Source organism: Lepisosteus oculatus, chromosome 23 (genome assembly GCF_040954835.1).
Source record: "Lepisosteus oculatus isolate fLepOcu1 chromosome 23, fLepOcu1.hap2, whole genome shotgun sequence".
Classification (NCBI taxonomy): domain Eukaryota; kingdom Metazoa; phylum Chordata; class Actinopteri; order Semionotiformes; family Lepisosteidae; genus Lepisosteus; species Lepisosteus oculatus.
The window spans coordinates 3,099,425-3,114,927 of record NC_090718.1 but is presented as its reverse complement, the minus strand read 5'-3'; the positions used below and the strand labels follow the sequence as shown (position 1 = coordinate 3,114,927).

The 15,503-nt window shown below is 43.4% G+C and overlaps 2 protein-coding genes across 3 annotated transcripts; both read left to right on the top strand.

Annotated features, from left to right (window-relative positions):
- The first annotated feature begins 903 nt into the window (after window positions 1-903).
- Window positions 904-8,846, top strand: LOC107075724 (C-type lectin domain family 1 member A-like). Of its 2 annotated transcripts, none has more exons than XM_069182946.1 (7): window positions 904-1,554; window positions 2,480-2,563; window positions 3,084-3,200; window positions 3,782-3,982; window positions 4,630-4,781; window positions 5,224-5,339; window positions 7,412-8,846. In XM_069182946.1, exons 1-7 carry the CDS (start codon window positions 1,458-1,460, stop codon window positions 7,548-7,550), a joined length of 906 nt encoding a protein of 301 aa, XP_069039047.1. In that variant the 5' UTR covers window positions 904-1,457; the 3' UTR covers window positions 7,551-8,846. The 2 variants fall into 2 exon arrangements, with proteins under 2 accessions (XP_069039047.1, XP_015193391.2); XM_015337905.2 differs by lacking the exon at window positions 7,412-8,846 and adding an exon at window positions 5,965-6,702.
- Window positions 8,847-9,398: 552 nt separating this feature from the next.
- LOC138216013 (C-type lectin domain family 7 member A-like) lies at window positions 9,399-15,205 on the top strand. The gene is made up of 6 exons (XM_069182943.1): window positions 9,399-9,658; window positions 10,251-10,367; window positions 12,144-12,305; window positions 12,423-12,571; window positions 13,372-13,481; window positions 14,741-15,205. Exons 1-6 carry the CDS (start codon window positions 9,502-9,504, stop codon window positions 14,910-14,912), a joined length of 867 nt encoding a protein of 288 aa, XP_069039044.1. The 5' UTR covers window positions 9,399-9,501; the 3' UTR covers window positions 14,913-15,205.
- The last annotated feature ends 298 nt before the right edge of the window (window positions 15,206-15,503 follow it).

Below are 15,503 nucleotides of genomic sequence, written 5' to 3'. Positions count from 1 at the left end.
TGAAAGAGATACAGTGGCCGAGCCGGGAGAAAGTGTTTATAGGTGAACAATATCTTGATCACTCCTCAGAGGTGACCTGTATGGAACTTAACCAAACAATTCGTGTTTGCAATGAAGGATTTAAGTGAAATGTGTGGCAAAAGGTTTTATGGCGGGAGGAGCACAGCAGTGGACTTTTGGGTCTAACTGCAAAGTGTTATATCTGACGCCGACCTAAGACGATGCATCCCCCATCCTTACAGCCAAGCCTGATGGTGGCATCAGCATTATGTTATAGGTCCGCTCCCCGTCAGCAGGGACTGGGAAGCTTGTGAAGACTGCTTGGTGAGGAAGCCATGGAATTTTATTTGTGTTATGCCTCACCCTTGGATGGAGATTAAGGCACGGTGATGAATAATGATCTGAGTAGACACAGCGGAGGAGTTTGTTAGGTTTAGTGGGGGGTAATTAGGAGGGTGTTTAGGAGACGCGGGGAAGGAAGAGCTTCTGTGGGGCTTAAATAGTCTATGTTTCTCCCCTAACGAGGCTGATAGGCCCGACCTGATCTCGTTTGGGCTGGCCCTGATGAGCTCCTTCCAAGTGTGGGAATGCTGGATGGAATTCAATGCAGGTGCATTGGGGCTCGTGAGGCATCACAATTTGTAATTGTAATTGCCACACATGTGTGCGTGTCTGTTACCAAAACTGAAAGAAAAACAGAACAAAAGATGAACAAGGAAGACCGTGAATCTTTAGGAATCCGAGAGAGCCATCTGGTCCAAGATCTGAGTATGTTATGGCATCCAAGTATGAGTATTCCATCTGAGTATGTTATCTGGCATCCAGTTTTCCTGGGTTTCTCATCATGTGTCTGCCATCCTGGTCATCAGAAATCTGGCATAATGATGTCCTGGGTCTGGCAACCTTGAGCATTGCTGTTTGCTGTTTGGGATGTTAGTAACTTCTAGCCTGGCATGTTTTTAGAGCCAAATAATCTATCACTGTTAAGCCATGATCTGAGAGCCATAACACCTCCATAATACCCATGTTATTGAGGACTCATCCTAATACTTTACCATCCTCATGGTAAGAAGGTAACAGATATGATGAAGTTGCTCTGCTTAAAAGACAAGAGCCTGGGTCTAGTGCTACTCAATCTAATGCACTCAATCTAAGAGCAATGGAAATAGAAAGCAGAAGTAAGAGACAGATGTTAGAAGGAAAGAGGATGTTTTATGAAAAGAAACAACATACCAACACTTTCACCCTTCAGCTACCTCTCTCTTTCTCTTGCTATTTCTGGATGGTTCAATCTCACACGTTGTTTGTGGTTTTCCACTGGGGGTGTTAGTATCTGCGTTTGTTTCAATGCATTAATCAGTAATTCAGTGTGTCGGTAAATTAAGTGGCATGTCAGGACATCTCTCGGTAAATCTGTGTTTTATGTGGTGTTTCGGCCCCTGTGTCAGTTAGGTGCAATGCTGTGCTGTTTGAGTCAGTCAGATGTCACAATGCCTGACGAAATGTACTATTCTACCGTCAAGTTCACAGCAAACTCCTGTCCCAGAACAAGGGGTGAGTGTTAATTAATCCTTCTCTTTTGGTGTTATCGTACTTATTTAGTTTTTGGTCAAGGCACTTTTCTTACATCATGCTGTGCGATCGAACCAAGTGGATGTTACCCGATTAACAGAAACACTGGCTGTTCTCGCCGTCACAGTGATTGACTGAGTGGCACAAACTGAAAAGCAGTCATTAGCTTAAATACACCACCACTCATAACCATGATCTTATTAATACATGTTTTAAAGTGAAAACAAGGACTGCAAGACGCAATATTGAAAGACTGTAGACAGGTCAGGACTTGGACTTTTGAATTACTGCACCGAGCTAGAAAATGGATGATTGGGTCCAGGTTTTAATTTAATCTGTACTTTAAACCTTTTGTACATGATGATGGTTGAATTTAGATACCAATGTTTTGGGGCTTCTGTTGATGGGCTGATCACACACGATTGCCCACTATTTGCTGAAGTGATGGGTGCATACGTAAACACCGGATCGCCTTGTTAGTGAATTCATTCGGCACAGGAGTGAGGTGGTATAACCTGTTGAACATGCCTGATGGGGGGGAGTCAAGAGTGGGAAAGCACAGTACTGCATATCCTGACAATCGAGAGACCAATGGCTTTGTGCCCTTGGTCTGTTGGAGCAACAGCTCACTTCTGAAGGATGGAATTATAGTTCAAATCTTTTCTGGTCCTTTGGCAAGCCTTGCTGTTCGAGGGTTCAAAGAAATGGCTGAACACTTGATGCATTTCTACACTGTGCACATGTTACTACTTGCGAAGTCTGAAGTAGCAGTGCAAGTCTTCAGTATTGTTTCAGTGGTTCCATGTATCAGAAGTCTGCTCTCAGTGCTGCTGGGTGGTTTTAGGGACTGCTGTGTTCTCATCATTCTCTTCTTCTCTGCCCTTCTCTGGTGCTATCGCTTTGCCAGTAACGCCGGAGGAGGTCACTTATGAAGAAGTGAAGGTGGAAGGATCTCAGTCAGCACAAACTGTGCCCCCTCCTGGACCTGCAGGTTAATCACACTCTGAAAATGATTCTATCCATTTAACTGCTTTATCCAACTCAGGATTGGGAGGCAGCCAGACTCTATCCTGCCAAGCAATGGGCACAGGGCAGCGTGCATCTGTGCTGACCCGGAGCTTTTCCGTATTCAGAATTCAGGTTCCTGAGCCATGCTAACCCAGAAAAGCACTTTTCATGCCTGGTGTGTCCAGCTCTTCTAAATTGTCACTCTCTGTGGCCCTGTGATGCCCTGGCACTCCACCCATGGAGCTGTTGTAAGTAAAATAGTACAGATGAGAAGCCCATCTATCCGGCCTGGCAGAACCTTGTTTTCAAAAGTCAAAAGCAGCTTACCAGTAATGAATACACATATTTGTTTTATCTACTATCTAAACTAGTTACATTTATCAATAGAAACAGGTGATGCCAAGCACAGGATCAAAATGTCTCCCCTCCCCAGTAGTTACAGTATGTATTAAGTAGCTCGGTGACTTAGGTGTTGTAGTATAGTGCTGTGCTCTTTCCATTAGTGTCTATGTCCACAATGAGATCCGAGCACGGCCCTCCTTCCTACAGACGGACCGCAGTGTGTCAGGGACTGCTGTGTGCTGTCCTGCTGGTTACCGTCATAGCCCAATTTGTCTACTGTGAGTATAACCCTGTCAAGCTCCATGTTTGTGAGTCCGTTTTGGTTTGATCTGTGTGAGTGTTGCGCTTGTGTGCTGAACTTACATAGAAATAAAATCCCGTTGCCTGATTTTTGAAGAACCAATGTTCATCCTGGAGTTATATATTGTGCAATGTTGGCCCTCTACCAGTAGGATAAAAGAGTTACTACTGTGTGGTGCAACGTCTTGCCTCTTCCTGGAAGCACAGAACAGTTCTGACGATTTCTGGCACATAATTCATATGATGTCATAGAAGAAATTGACATACTTGATCTGCTCACTTCTGGCCAGAGCTGTGACAGGCTTGCAATGTTTGGTACATGCAGTGGAGGTTTATGTGTAGGAGTCAATGTTTTATTAATGATATAGCTGTTCTGTGAAGGGACTGTCACTGCTGTCTAATTCAACAAGGCGCTCCAAGTCTATCTCATCATCTCAAGATGGACAGTGAGTTGATTGAAGATTGTACTTGTCACTGTCAAGCTTTATGAGGAACTGTGCAGTTTAGCATGCTTGTGTGTGTCTCAGCAAGACTTAGGACATGTATCTTCTTTCCTCAGATAATGTCTCTTGCAGTAGAGGTGAAAAGTACAGCAGTCGGCCTCAAAATGACTCTATGTTGAATGAAAAACTGAACAAGCCCAAAATGAACTATAGCACTGGACACCAGATGCAGAACAGTACTAACCTCCTTGCCCAGTTCTTCCAGAAATTCCCCATTCTGGATCAGTACTGTCCCATTGATGACCATAAGGTGCATGGTGAGTGGAGCTATACTATCGATTGGTTATTTCATAATGTCCATGTTTGAACCTCATCAGCCCATCCAAGTTTCCACAGGTTTGAATGGACTAGAGAGCACGTGACTCTATCCCCAGACAGGGGGCCTTAGACCTTAGAAGGGATCGGGACTGCTGGTCCACAGCAGAGGTACATTACACAACTGGGTTACATTCCCTCTCAAGGGTACAACAGAGTTGTGGTGACTACATCAGGAAATCTTAACTTCAACCCACCACTGTGACACTAGACTTATCCCCTATGCTATGCTGCCCACAAGGCTGAGAGTAGACCTACGCAGTGGTTTTCTGTTTTTAAACTAAAATGTTTTAGCTCAATTGCTGATTCCATTAACATCTCAATAATAAAAAACAGTAGACACTGGTGTGTGTTGTTAGTGAGATAGTTTCAGTCTTGATTCACTTTAAAGGTGGACATAATGAGTGAAATAGAAGCTTTATTGGTTGGTTTACCCATTAAATGTGTGGATTATGCATGTATCTTTGTGGATGTGTGTCTTGGTACACGGGTACTATGAAAGAAATCACGTGTGTGAAGACAACGTGTTGCTGCCTCTCTGCTTCACTTGGGTGCCTTACTTGGGTGGCCTGTGTTTGTCACCCTGCAGAGAGACGCTGTCAGCCCTGTCCACAGAACTGGATGCAAAACCAAGGGAAATGCTACCACTTGTACCAAGACAAAATGGATTGGATTGCCAGTCAGTACTATTGCAGATCACAGGGGGCACACCTTGTGACTATAGACAGTGATAAGGAGCAGGTAAGTGCTGGGAGACCACTGTTCAGCTGGACTCAGATGAAGAAAGTCAAACTCACAGTCAGAGAGCATAGTGTCTTATCTGCCCATCACAGTCCTGTCTAGAGCTCTCCTCAGAGACTTGACATTCGAGAGCCAGCATTTCCATAACTTTACCTGAAACAGAATCAGAGGTTGCCAGATAGTATTCTCTTTAGGAAATGACATTGGCATTTGCAATTCTCCTGTCTTTGGTTACTGATTCCATTCTAATTTGAAATATCCTGTTTTTCATTTTTCCAATCACACTTAAGGAAACCAGACCCTGGTGACTTGTTTCTAACTGGCCTGAAATTCAGGCTTACTGATGACGACTCAACTGAATTTTCAAGACCCCTCCCCCCATCTTGATAAGCCCATAGAAATACCGTGTACTGCACCGACTGTCTATTTTTTTGTGTCTCAGGATTTCATCTGGAGTAAAGTGAGAACTTTGAAGGATTTAGTCTGGATTGGTCTGAGAGACATTAACAGTGATAAAAACTGGCACTGGGTGAATGGGTCTCCACTGAAGAATGAAAGGTGAGAACACAACAATGCACCATACAGCATAACATAATACATTATGAGCTCTTGATGTGCAAGACAGATTCCCTTAGGGGTAATAGAGGTTAATTTAATTCAATGCCTCACCTCTCCTGTGCAAAAACGGTACTGTATATATGTGACTGAGGGATCGACACTGCAGTGCCACCTGCAGTGACTCTGGGTCTTCTCTGTGGCCAGACCACCTCCACTACTGTAAAGCATCAGCTTTAGGATGGCGTCACAAGAACATAGTGTCCACTTCATCCTGGTGCTCAATAACTGGAATAATGCTATGATGGACTAGGATGTTCCATCTGAGAGTGTACAAATGCAAGCTGGTCACAATGCTGTGTTCGGGGAGGAGTCAAAGTACAATCTGTTCCAACACAGTGTAGAAATATTTATTATTAGATAATGAATTCGCAATTTCCTGAGATGCTTAATCGGTGATGTCTAAAATGGTTCGCTAAGAATCATGTTAATTCTGCCCAGTGTCATGATGTATTAACAGCAGAGTGTGTAAGTCAGTTGTGCTGGTGAATAGTGATCACAGTCTAATTAATGTTAATCGATAATACCAGTACTATGTTCAAATTGAAGGAACTTTTCTCTGTTTTAGCTTCTGGGGTGATAAACAGCCTAACATTCGGAATAAAATTCCACGGTGTGTGGTCATCAATCCAGAAGCAAATTCCATGAAAAACTGGGATGATAAAACCTGCAGTTCTTCTCATTACTGGATTTGTGAAGCGGATGTCTTAAGGTTCACTCCTCAGGAATCTGCTGTGTGACCTGGCTGTAATACCTCAACCTCCTACCGTAAACGGTGGCTCTGTGGCTCAGGATCTGCGCCTGTGGCTGGGAGGTTGCTGGTTCGTATCCTGCGGCCGGCAGAGGAATCCTACTCCTTAAATCAAGATTGTTGTAGATATCCACGTTTGCCACTATTTCAAAAGATATTAAAAGGGAGAACAAGATATTTTAGATGAAGCAGAGGTAAAAGTAGTAAAGAATGCCTACAAATCAGAAACAGGTAAAGGTATTATATGTAGATTGTAGAAGGGTTTAATGGAAAATAAATTACATTCTACGGAGTATGTAAAAGATAAATATGACAAATATGATAAATGTGAAAGAAAGTAGTTAGGATTTCTAATTCAGAGTGGTTTAACATTTGTGAATTTCAATGGGAATGTACTAACCCACGCTTACAGTTTTGCTGGAAAAAATATAGCTAAATTATTTATTAGTTTGAGGCAGAAGACACACCATACTGGGCAAAATAAATGCTGGAGAAGGTCATAATTGGCGTATATTCTGGTAGTGCGCTAAAATAAAGCTTTTCTGGACTGATTTACATGAGGCTCTGGAGAATATATTTGAGTCCTGCAACTTGACAAGCTGGACTTTCACTTGAGAGACTCGAGTACAACTTTAAACCTTTGAAGTCTGAATTTGTCGAGAATAGCTGAAACTTGAGTTAAGAAAGCGTATCGACATGCATTTCTCCCTCTTCATAAGTCATAAAAAATGTGTGCATCTTCCTTACTTTGCATACAGTTTGGATACAAAAAAGTAAAATAATTGTAAAATATTTAGGGAACAGATAAGAATAGTTTTCATGTATGATGTATATTTGCAAATTTGTATTGTAAAAAGGATGGTTGTGTGATGTCATTTGTACTTAAAATGGTCTTGTCTGTTCTCTAAAATAAAAAAAAAGAAATGAAACATCCTTTGAGAGGAAATGAGCAACAAGTGTTATACTGTAAGTGTTATAAATGTTTATCACTGCTAAGCTTGTATGGAGATATACTGTCAGGCAGGAAACCAGAGCATTTAAGTCCCTGATAAATGCAAAATTGCCTTTATATGAGTGGAAATGCAAATGTTTTGGCAGAACAGAGCACTACAATTAAGAGCATTCCCAGGAAGTCCAAACTAAGTCCAAGCAGTCCCGGGGACATTCAACTCTCAACTCTCCAGGGTACAAAAAGGTAAACTGGTGGGAGTGCAGTTAAAAACTGTTCTCACTTGATGATAAGGCTTCCTCTCTTACTCTGCAGGCTCATCAGATATTCACAATCCGCACAGCTGCTTCACTTGGGTGTGCAGCATCACTGTACATCTGGAGGAGCTGACCCCATCAATACCATCCCTTTCTTTCAAGAAATCAGATGGAAAAATAGCAAACTAGTGCTTTAACATAAGGCAGTTTCATGCTGTTGCTAAGGAACTTTTTTTTCTTCTAAGTATCCTCTTTTCTATAATTTATTTATAGTTAACTTCCTTCCTGTCATCTAGCATCTGGAATGCCGTGCAGTTTCGTTTCCTGTTCAGGACCTGCACAATATTTTAACCTTCTTGACGTGAAACTTAACAAAAGACTCAATTTGGTAGGACCCAATATATTTCTGGATGTGTAAACTCCCTACAGCACATAAACGGCTTGAGTTTGGTTACTGCTGGTGTGCACAGGAGCTGGAAATCCAGACAGATGATGATGTTGAATTAGGTCATCACCCCCAGTACATTGGGCTCATTGCGGTCAAAAGATGCAATATTGCTGACAGAGATCTTTATATCCGGCAGTGCAACAGAATATCTTTGTGTCCCTCACTAACAAGCAAAACTGTAGATGCACAGAGATTGTGCGGTAGTGCTCTTAACTTTTTAAGACGTGGTGATGTGAGGCAGCCGATGCCTAAATCTGTGAAACCAGAACCAAAATTGGGAATAATATTCCGAAAGGTGGCCAAACCTTCTTTACAAAATGGAATGTCCCCGCAGAAATCGGCAGCTTTAATCAATTAATAGTGAACATACAGTACAAATCAACTTAATTTATAGGTAGTCATCTCTGCATTAGCAATGAGCCGCTTGTATAGAGAAGGCAGAAGCTGATCTTTTTTAGGGTCAAAGCCCTATGCCTTACTGTTCAGTCAGGTAGATTAGTGTGCTTGGGTTATTCATTTGCAAATATATATATATATGATTTTTAAGTATTGATGATCAAATTATCCTTTGCTAACTGCAATTTCTAAGAGCTATCAGCACATATTGAACAAAGCAAGTAGGACAGTATGCTTTTTCTTTGCTGTGAATGTGTATCTTTTGCTTATTTTGTGATTATTTCAAGGACCTCCTTTACTCTGCAAGGCTCCAAAGGGCATTCGATTCCTTTCACGATTCATGGTGTTTCCAAATGGCTTCAGGTGGTTTCAAATGTTTTCTTTTGATCCTGTTTTTCCACTTCCTCTTACACCCTTTACCAAATACCCTTTCACCTTTGCAAATGCTGGTATGGAGTTAGTAAGTAAACACATGAAAACAAAACCTGTTTGCCAAGATCTCCTTATTCTCAGAATAATCTAAATCATTGGACAGTGCACCCCACAACATTTAAGAAAAAACAATGATGGACGGAGACAGCAATAGGACTATAAGTATCTTTAGACGGAGACTTGAGGTTGAGATTTTGGTTTGAGACTTGAGGTTTGAGGTCTCTATTGCTATAAAATCTAATGTCTAAGTAAACTGACACTGTATTTTTCCATCAAATATAGTTGTTGGTACCCAACAGCTATGTGCAACAGAGCCACTTTCCCAGTCCTGATCTTAAATGTTATGACTAGGATTAATGTTTTATTCTGAATAACATCCAAAACAACCACAATAATGGCCAAGATGTGCTCAAATATTTCTGCAACTTTCAAAATGGGGGGAGGGAGAGGGGGGTGGGGGCAGCTTGTACTGTTTTGCTTCATTTGTTATCCATCCCAAAATGTCATCCAACCATTTCCCGAGGGGTCCCAGTATGGCTGAGATGATGTTCCCTGGATCTTCACAAGCCCTTAAGCCAATATTATTTGCAGCCCTGTTTAGTTCCTGTAACCTCCGCTCCTTGACGTCTCATTTAGCTTGGAGTAATTTCTTTTGGACTGTGAGAGCCCCTCGCGGCAGATAAAAACGTTATCATGGATGGCGCAGGTCATATGGGAGGCCACAAACTCAAAGGCAGCTTCAGCTCCCCCTCACAACTTCCTGTTGTCGTCAGCAGACGCGTCCAGGAAGCCAGGAATAGTTCACTGGGGAGAGACATGTGCCCAACATTGTGTGCAGATAAGCACTGAGGCAACTGCCTCCAATTCACACTATGGAGGGGGACCATGGTGTCTTCATGGGCGCCGATACGAACAAAGCCCAGTGTGCGTCACAGGAGGACATATACACTGAACTTCTCGAAACGAAATACGATACGTACGCCACAGTGAGGGAGACTTCACGCAGGAGAGCAGAGGCGCAGAGCAGAGGTAAGTACAGAGAAGGAGAACTCCAGAAATCCGTTGATTAGTGCAACATGCGAGTGGAGACTACAGAGGATGGCCTCTCGAGATTTGTACCTAAATAAGAATAGCAATGTCACTCACGAGTGCGACTAAAGTGGACTGCAGTTCCCCCACTCTGTCTGCACAGCATACTTGTTAAGCAAATTCCTAGTCTTGATTTGTTCTGTTATTTGGTCGACTCATCCTTACAGAGCAGTGCAACAAGCCGTAGTTGCACTAAAATGAAAATGAGACAGTGACCTACAGGTCATCTGCAGTTGCATTCTCATGACCACAGCCAAACGGCCTGCAGTCCTCCTGCTGTGTGTTGACAGGGTGAGGTCGTAAATGGTCTGCAAATCGATAACAGCGCTGTAATTATTTTTAAACGTACTTCCTTTGTGCACAGATGAGTTATCTCCCACAAATATCTTGGCAGAGTGCATATTATTCCTTTTTGGACAGGAGTCGGCTGAGAGGGTTACAAGAAACTGCCACTTTATCTTGGGAGAGAAGCACACTCCTTATGAGTCCCTTTTACTGTAACAATACAGTGTTGTGTGTTTATTTCCACCAGTGTCAGCGTCCACAGTGAGAGTGGAGCCCAACCCTTCTCCCTACAGACTGCCTGCACTGTGCCTGGGGCTTCTCTGTGCCGTCTTACTGACCGTCATCATAGTCCAGTCAGCCTACTGTGAGTATAACACACCGTGAATGTGCATGTGTGATTATTCCATAATGGATTTGTATTCAAATGAACAGAGAAGATTACTAGGGGACCTCAGTCCTCAGAGCATTGATAAAGTCAACCCAGCTACAGAATCAATGGTAAAGCACACACCAAGTGGAAAATGCATTTAACACCAAAAATAAGAGGCATTTCTTTACTCACAGGGCTGGGGAAGTATTATCGAATAAGTTACTGAGCCATATTATTGAAGCTGCTTCCCTGATTTATTCCAGAAAATGTCTGGATAAGATCCTCAGATCAATTATTTGCTAACTACCAAACAGGCGAGATAGGCTGAATGTCATCCTCTCGTTTCTGCCTGTTTTTATATTCCTGTGCTAAAGATGAGTAAATAAATGCTCAGCCCAGGAAGACTTTTCTTGGGAGTCCTATACAGTCATATCGGAATCCTGCTTCCTTCATCCCACTTATCCAAACAATCTTTTTTACTGTGTGGAAGCGATGCATCCCCGTCATGAAGCAGAATCGAGTACAGAGGTCCCGTTCCTGTTAGACATACTGTACAGTATATTGTAGGTTACTTTCCAAACGTTAGGGGAAAAACTAGAAGTCATCGATCAGTGGAGCAGATGATTTCTTCAGTTCAGAGTTCCCACACTTCAGCTGATGAAGGGTGTTGAGACAAAGGTCCAAAAGCTTGATAATTTAATGGGGTGGGATGAGTGCCGTCAAGTTGGTGTGGACTCATGGCGACCTTATGGACAGTTCCACCGTCACTATCCATAGAGCTGTCGTGGTAGGAAACGGAAGTAGATAGCCAGGCCTTTCTTCCGCACAGATAGTGCGAGTGTTGTTGCCGTTGTAAAGGAAACATGATCGTCCACCACCAACACCACCCCCCCATGCAAGAAATTGTATAGGGCTAATAAAGTGATGTTATTTAAAAAGGGGCGGAGCAGTGGTTCTGTAGCTAAAGATCTGCGCCTGTTGCTGGAAGGTTGCCGGTTCAAATCCCGCAGCTGGCAGAGGAATCCTACTCCATTGGGCCCCTGAGCGAAGCCCTTCACCCCAGCTGCTACAGGGGCGCTGTAAATGGCTGACCCTGCGCTCTGACCCCAGGCTTCTCTCCCTGTCTGTGTGTTTCATGGAGAGCAAGCTGGGGTCTGTGAAAAAATGAATTCCTAATCCACTAAATTGTATAGGGCTAATAAAGCGATGTTATACTGCTGCTGCTCAGTATGGGTTATTAGAGAACCTTGTGTCCTATGTTCACTCACTGAATAAAGGCTGGGGTCTAACTTGCTGTCCTTCCTGCTCATATAACAGTGTGTTCCTTGCAAGATGAGAATGTGACCTGTGGTGGATGCTCTACCTGACAAGCCTGTGCCACATTGACTATGTGTGAGATGAGCTTTGTTGACATGTAGCCATCTAGGATTCTAGGCTAGTGAACAGGTACATACAGGTCCAGATTCTATAAGAGAAATGGGACAGAATCTCAGAATCATTAACTCTGAGAGTGAATCAGAGTTGGGTGGCTGTCATTGCTCCTATTGCCACTGGTGCTACCTGCCTGTGACTTTCCTGGAAGAGCTGTTGATAAAATTGTGTCCGTTCAACAAAATGTCAGGGCACCTGCTGCAAATGTAAAGACTTAGGGGATTTGCGGAAAATGACTGTGAGTTGGCTCCAGTTAGAGGTGGTTCATGTCTTTTGTTAGGCGGGATCTTTGAGGGAATTAGAGGTGCTCACTTTTCCTTTCTTGGGTGTGGCCTGCAGTGGTGAAGAACAGCAGAGATTGGGAGAGCAGGCTGATGAAGAAAGAAGAGGAGCAAAGAGGGATATGCAACAATGAAACACAGAGGTGCGAGAGTGGCATGGACAGCTACATGGAGCAACTGGAGTCTTTCTTCTGCATGGACCCCTCCACTGGCCAGAGAAGTACATATCTGATCATATAGTTTGGAGAAAGCGATGAGTGTGAGGTGGACTGTGGATGACAGCAGTATTAAACCAGGGGGATTCCCTGTGTCATTGTCTGTGTCTCTGGCTATGCAGAACAGAGCTGCTGTCCAATGGGATGGAAGGGAGGACACAGTGGGAGTTGTTACTACATAAATACTGCAGACAAAGGCTGGGAATCTGCACGCAGCTCCTGTTCGTCACTCGGTTCTCATCTGGTAGTGATTGACGACAAGAAGGAACTGGTGAGGACAACACCCATCCCCATTAACACACACAGATAGCATTATGCACAGCTGGAATGAGGTACATCAATGTAAAGAACTAAAAGAGAACTGCAATGCTATTTTTATCTATTCCGGGTTAGAAAGAATTGGCATTGATGACTGCATTTCAAACCACAATGAAGGTAAAATACACGGTACTCCGTAGTGCGTAACACCTGCAATTCACATCATAAAACAGATTCAATTTCCAGGTATGCACAGTGCCATATTGCTGTGATTGAAAATGAGGCAAAAAAAATTTTCAGTGAGGTGAAGTGGCCCTATTACATTGCAAAGAAGCAGGCTTGTGAACAAATCTCTTTTAATCCAAAAAGAAATATTGCTCTGGACTATGTGACGGTTATGCCGAAAAATACAACATACTTGTTAACTTTGAATGCAGATAGTGTTGGAACATTTCTGTGGCGAAATGTCTGCTGAATAACCTGTACTAAATCGCTCATATGTTGCTTACATTAGTCATTATGGTGACTAGTGAACAGGAAAGGCTGCCATAGCAATTCTTGTATACTCTCACTCTCGCCTCTGGTGAGACCAGTGGTTTGCAACAACATGACGATTATACACTACTTTCACAAAGGTCACAATTTTGGGCTTAATTCAGAATCTGTAAAATTTTGTGATAGCATCATCTGAGATATTTTGTTACAGCAATTAAATAAATAGTCTGAGAACTTAGCGCTGCAGGTCCCCTTTAAAGCGTACTTGCCATGACTGTGTATCCAGAGTAAACCAGCCTGCTGTGTTTGTCTTTGCAGGACATGCTGAGCACTTTTATAAGCTCGGGTTATTACTGGATCGGGCTGAGAAGGAAGAACATGGGAACCTCATGGAGCTGGGTTAATGGCAGAACTCTGAATACAACGTTGTAAGTTCGGAGATGATGCAAGTCAGTCAGCATACAGTGGCTTGCATAAATATTCACCTCGTTCTAACGATTTTCCTTTGTGTTAAACTACAATAACAGATACTCACTTTTAAGAATGAAGAATTTCCTTAACTGGAGTGCCTATGCCAGAAAGCAATGGGGATGAGACAGGATACACACTGGGTGGGACACTGGTCCGTCACAGAGTACACACAGACACAGACACACACGAGCTCACACCAGGGCCTGTTTTCTGAGAAGCAAATTAACCTACCAGTATGTCTTTAGCCTGTTGGGGGAAACCGGAGCACCCACAGGAAACCCACAAGAACACTGGGAGAACATACACAATCCATGAGATAACACCCCAGGAATTGAACCCTGGGCTCCAATGCTATGAGGCAGCCATCAAGCTGTGAGCTGTGACCACTGCGCCACCATGCAACCCTCCAAAGGATGTAATTTAATTCATAATTCAGACATAATCCTGTAAACATGTTATCACTCTTGGGGACTTCTCAACACTTGTTTCAACTCTGTTTATATTTCTGTAGGCCTAGTGGCATTTTCTGATGAGTTGCCACACGTTGCACAATGCCGTTACCCAACTGTGGATGTTGGATGTTTGCGCGTTATGCAGTTACATTAGTTTTTTACAGGACAAAGCCTTGTGCCCAACCTCCAACATGGAGGACCTGGCGCGCCCCGACTTGAGACATGAACCCACTACCCTGAGATTATAGGTCTCATGCTCTACAAACAGAGCTTGCCGGGGCCCTTTCCAAACAATTTAGGATTGAAATGTATTAGGAAACAATTCATTTCTATGCAAGAGCTATTTTTTCAGTAATGCATAAGTTCTTATGTGAAGTTGAAAGTTAAATGTTGCCCTTTGTTTCCAGAATTATTTCAATGCCTAATGAGATGCTCACACTGTTACACATACTCACACTGTCGGGGCGCTGTGGTGGCTCTGTGGCTAAGGATCTGTGGCTGAAAGGTTGCAGGTTCATTTCTCGCTGCCGGCAGAGGAATCCTACTCCGCTGGAGCCCTGAGCAAGGCCCTTAACCCCAGCTGCTCCAGGGGCGCCGTATAAATGGCTGACCCTGCGCTCTGACCCCCAGCTTCTCTCCCTGTCTGTGTGTCTCATGGAGAGCAAGCTGGGGTCTGCGAAAAGACAAATTCCTAATGCAAGAGATTGTAAATGGCCAATAAAGTGACCATCTTACTGTGACCCCAGTCTTCATCTCCGTCACAGGCTCGTAATTGATGACAGCTATCCGGGTAATTGCATTGTCATACATTGGAGTGGGTCGGAGCGGAAAGTCCATTCGGATTCCTGCAGCGAGCACTTGCACTGGATCTGTGAGAGGAGACAGCCCTGGCGCGGCAGGACAGGGATGGAAGGAGAGAAGAAAGAGAACCAGTGACAGAGAGGGGGACGAATGAGCCGGAAGAGGAGTGAGTTGTGGAGAAAAGTGTATCCAGAGTGAATGGGAGTGAATCAGAGAGACGCCGAGAGACACGTGCAGCAGGCATTTGTAAACTGAGAAAGTGTTAATGAACCCAATGCAGGGTTTTTGTAACCTAACAATCAGAGACCTGTTTGATGTTTCAAGCACTTAAAAAAATGTATTTCTTCATGTTCTATATAAAGTAGTGTATAATTGTGATCCAGTCAAGCTGTTTGTGAAAAATAAAACTGTCCGAGCTCCTGCCCCGATTCTCTGGTTGTGGAATGTTATTACTACTAGGCCTGTCTGAGAAAGCAGATATACAGTATTTCAATGTTTTTAGTAAGGAGCCCTGAGATGGACAACCCTCATAGAGCTCAGGATGTGCATTCGTGTTGCCCTCACAGCATCAGGCATTGCTTAAAGCTGCATGAAGTTTGGCATGAATGGCATTTTCAATGAAAGTCTGGCACTCTTCCCCTCTGTCCTCTGCATCTCCAGATGGTTTCACCATGCTAATGGGCACTATTGTTTGCAAGAAGGTTTGTAAGCAAAAGCTGTGCTACA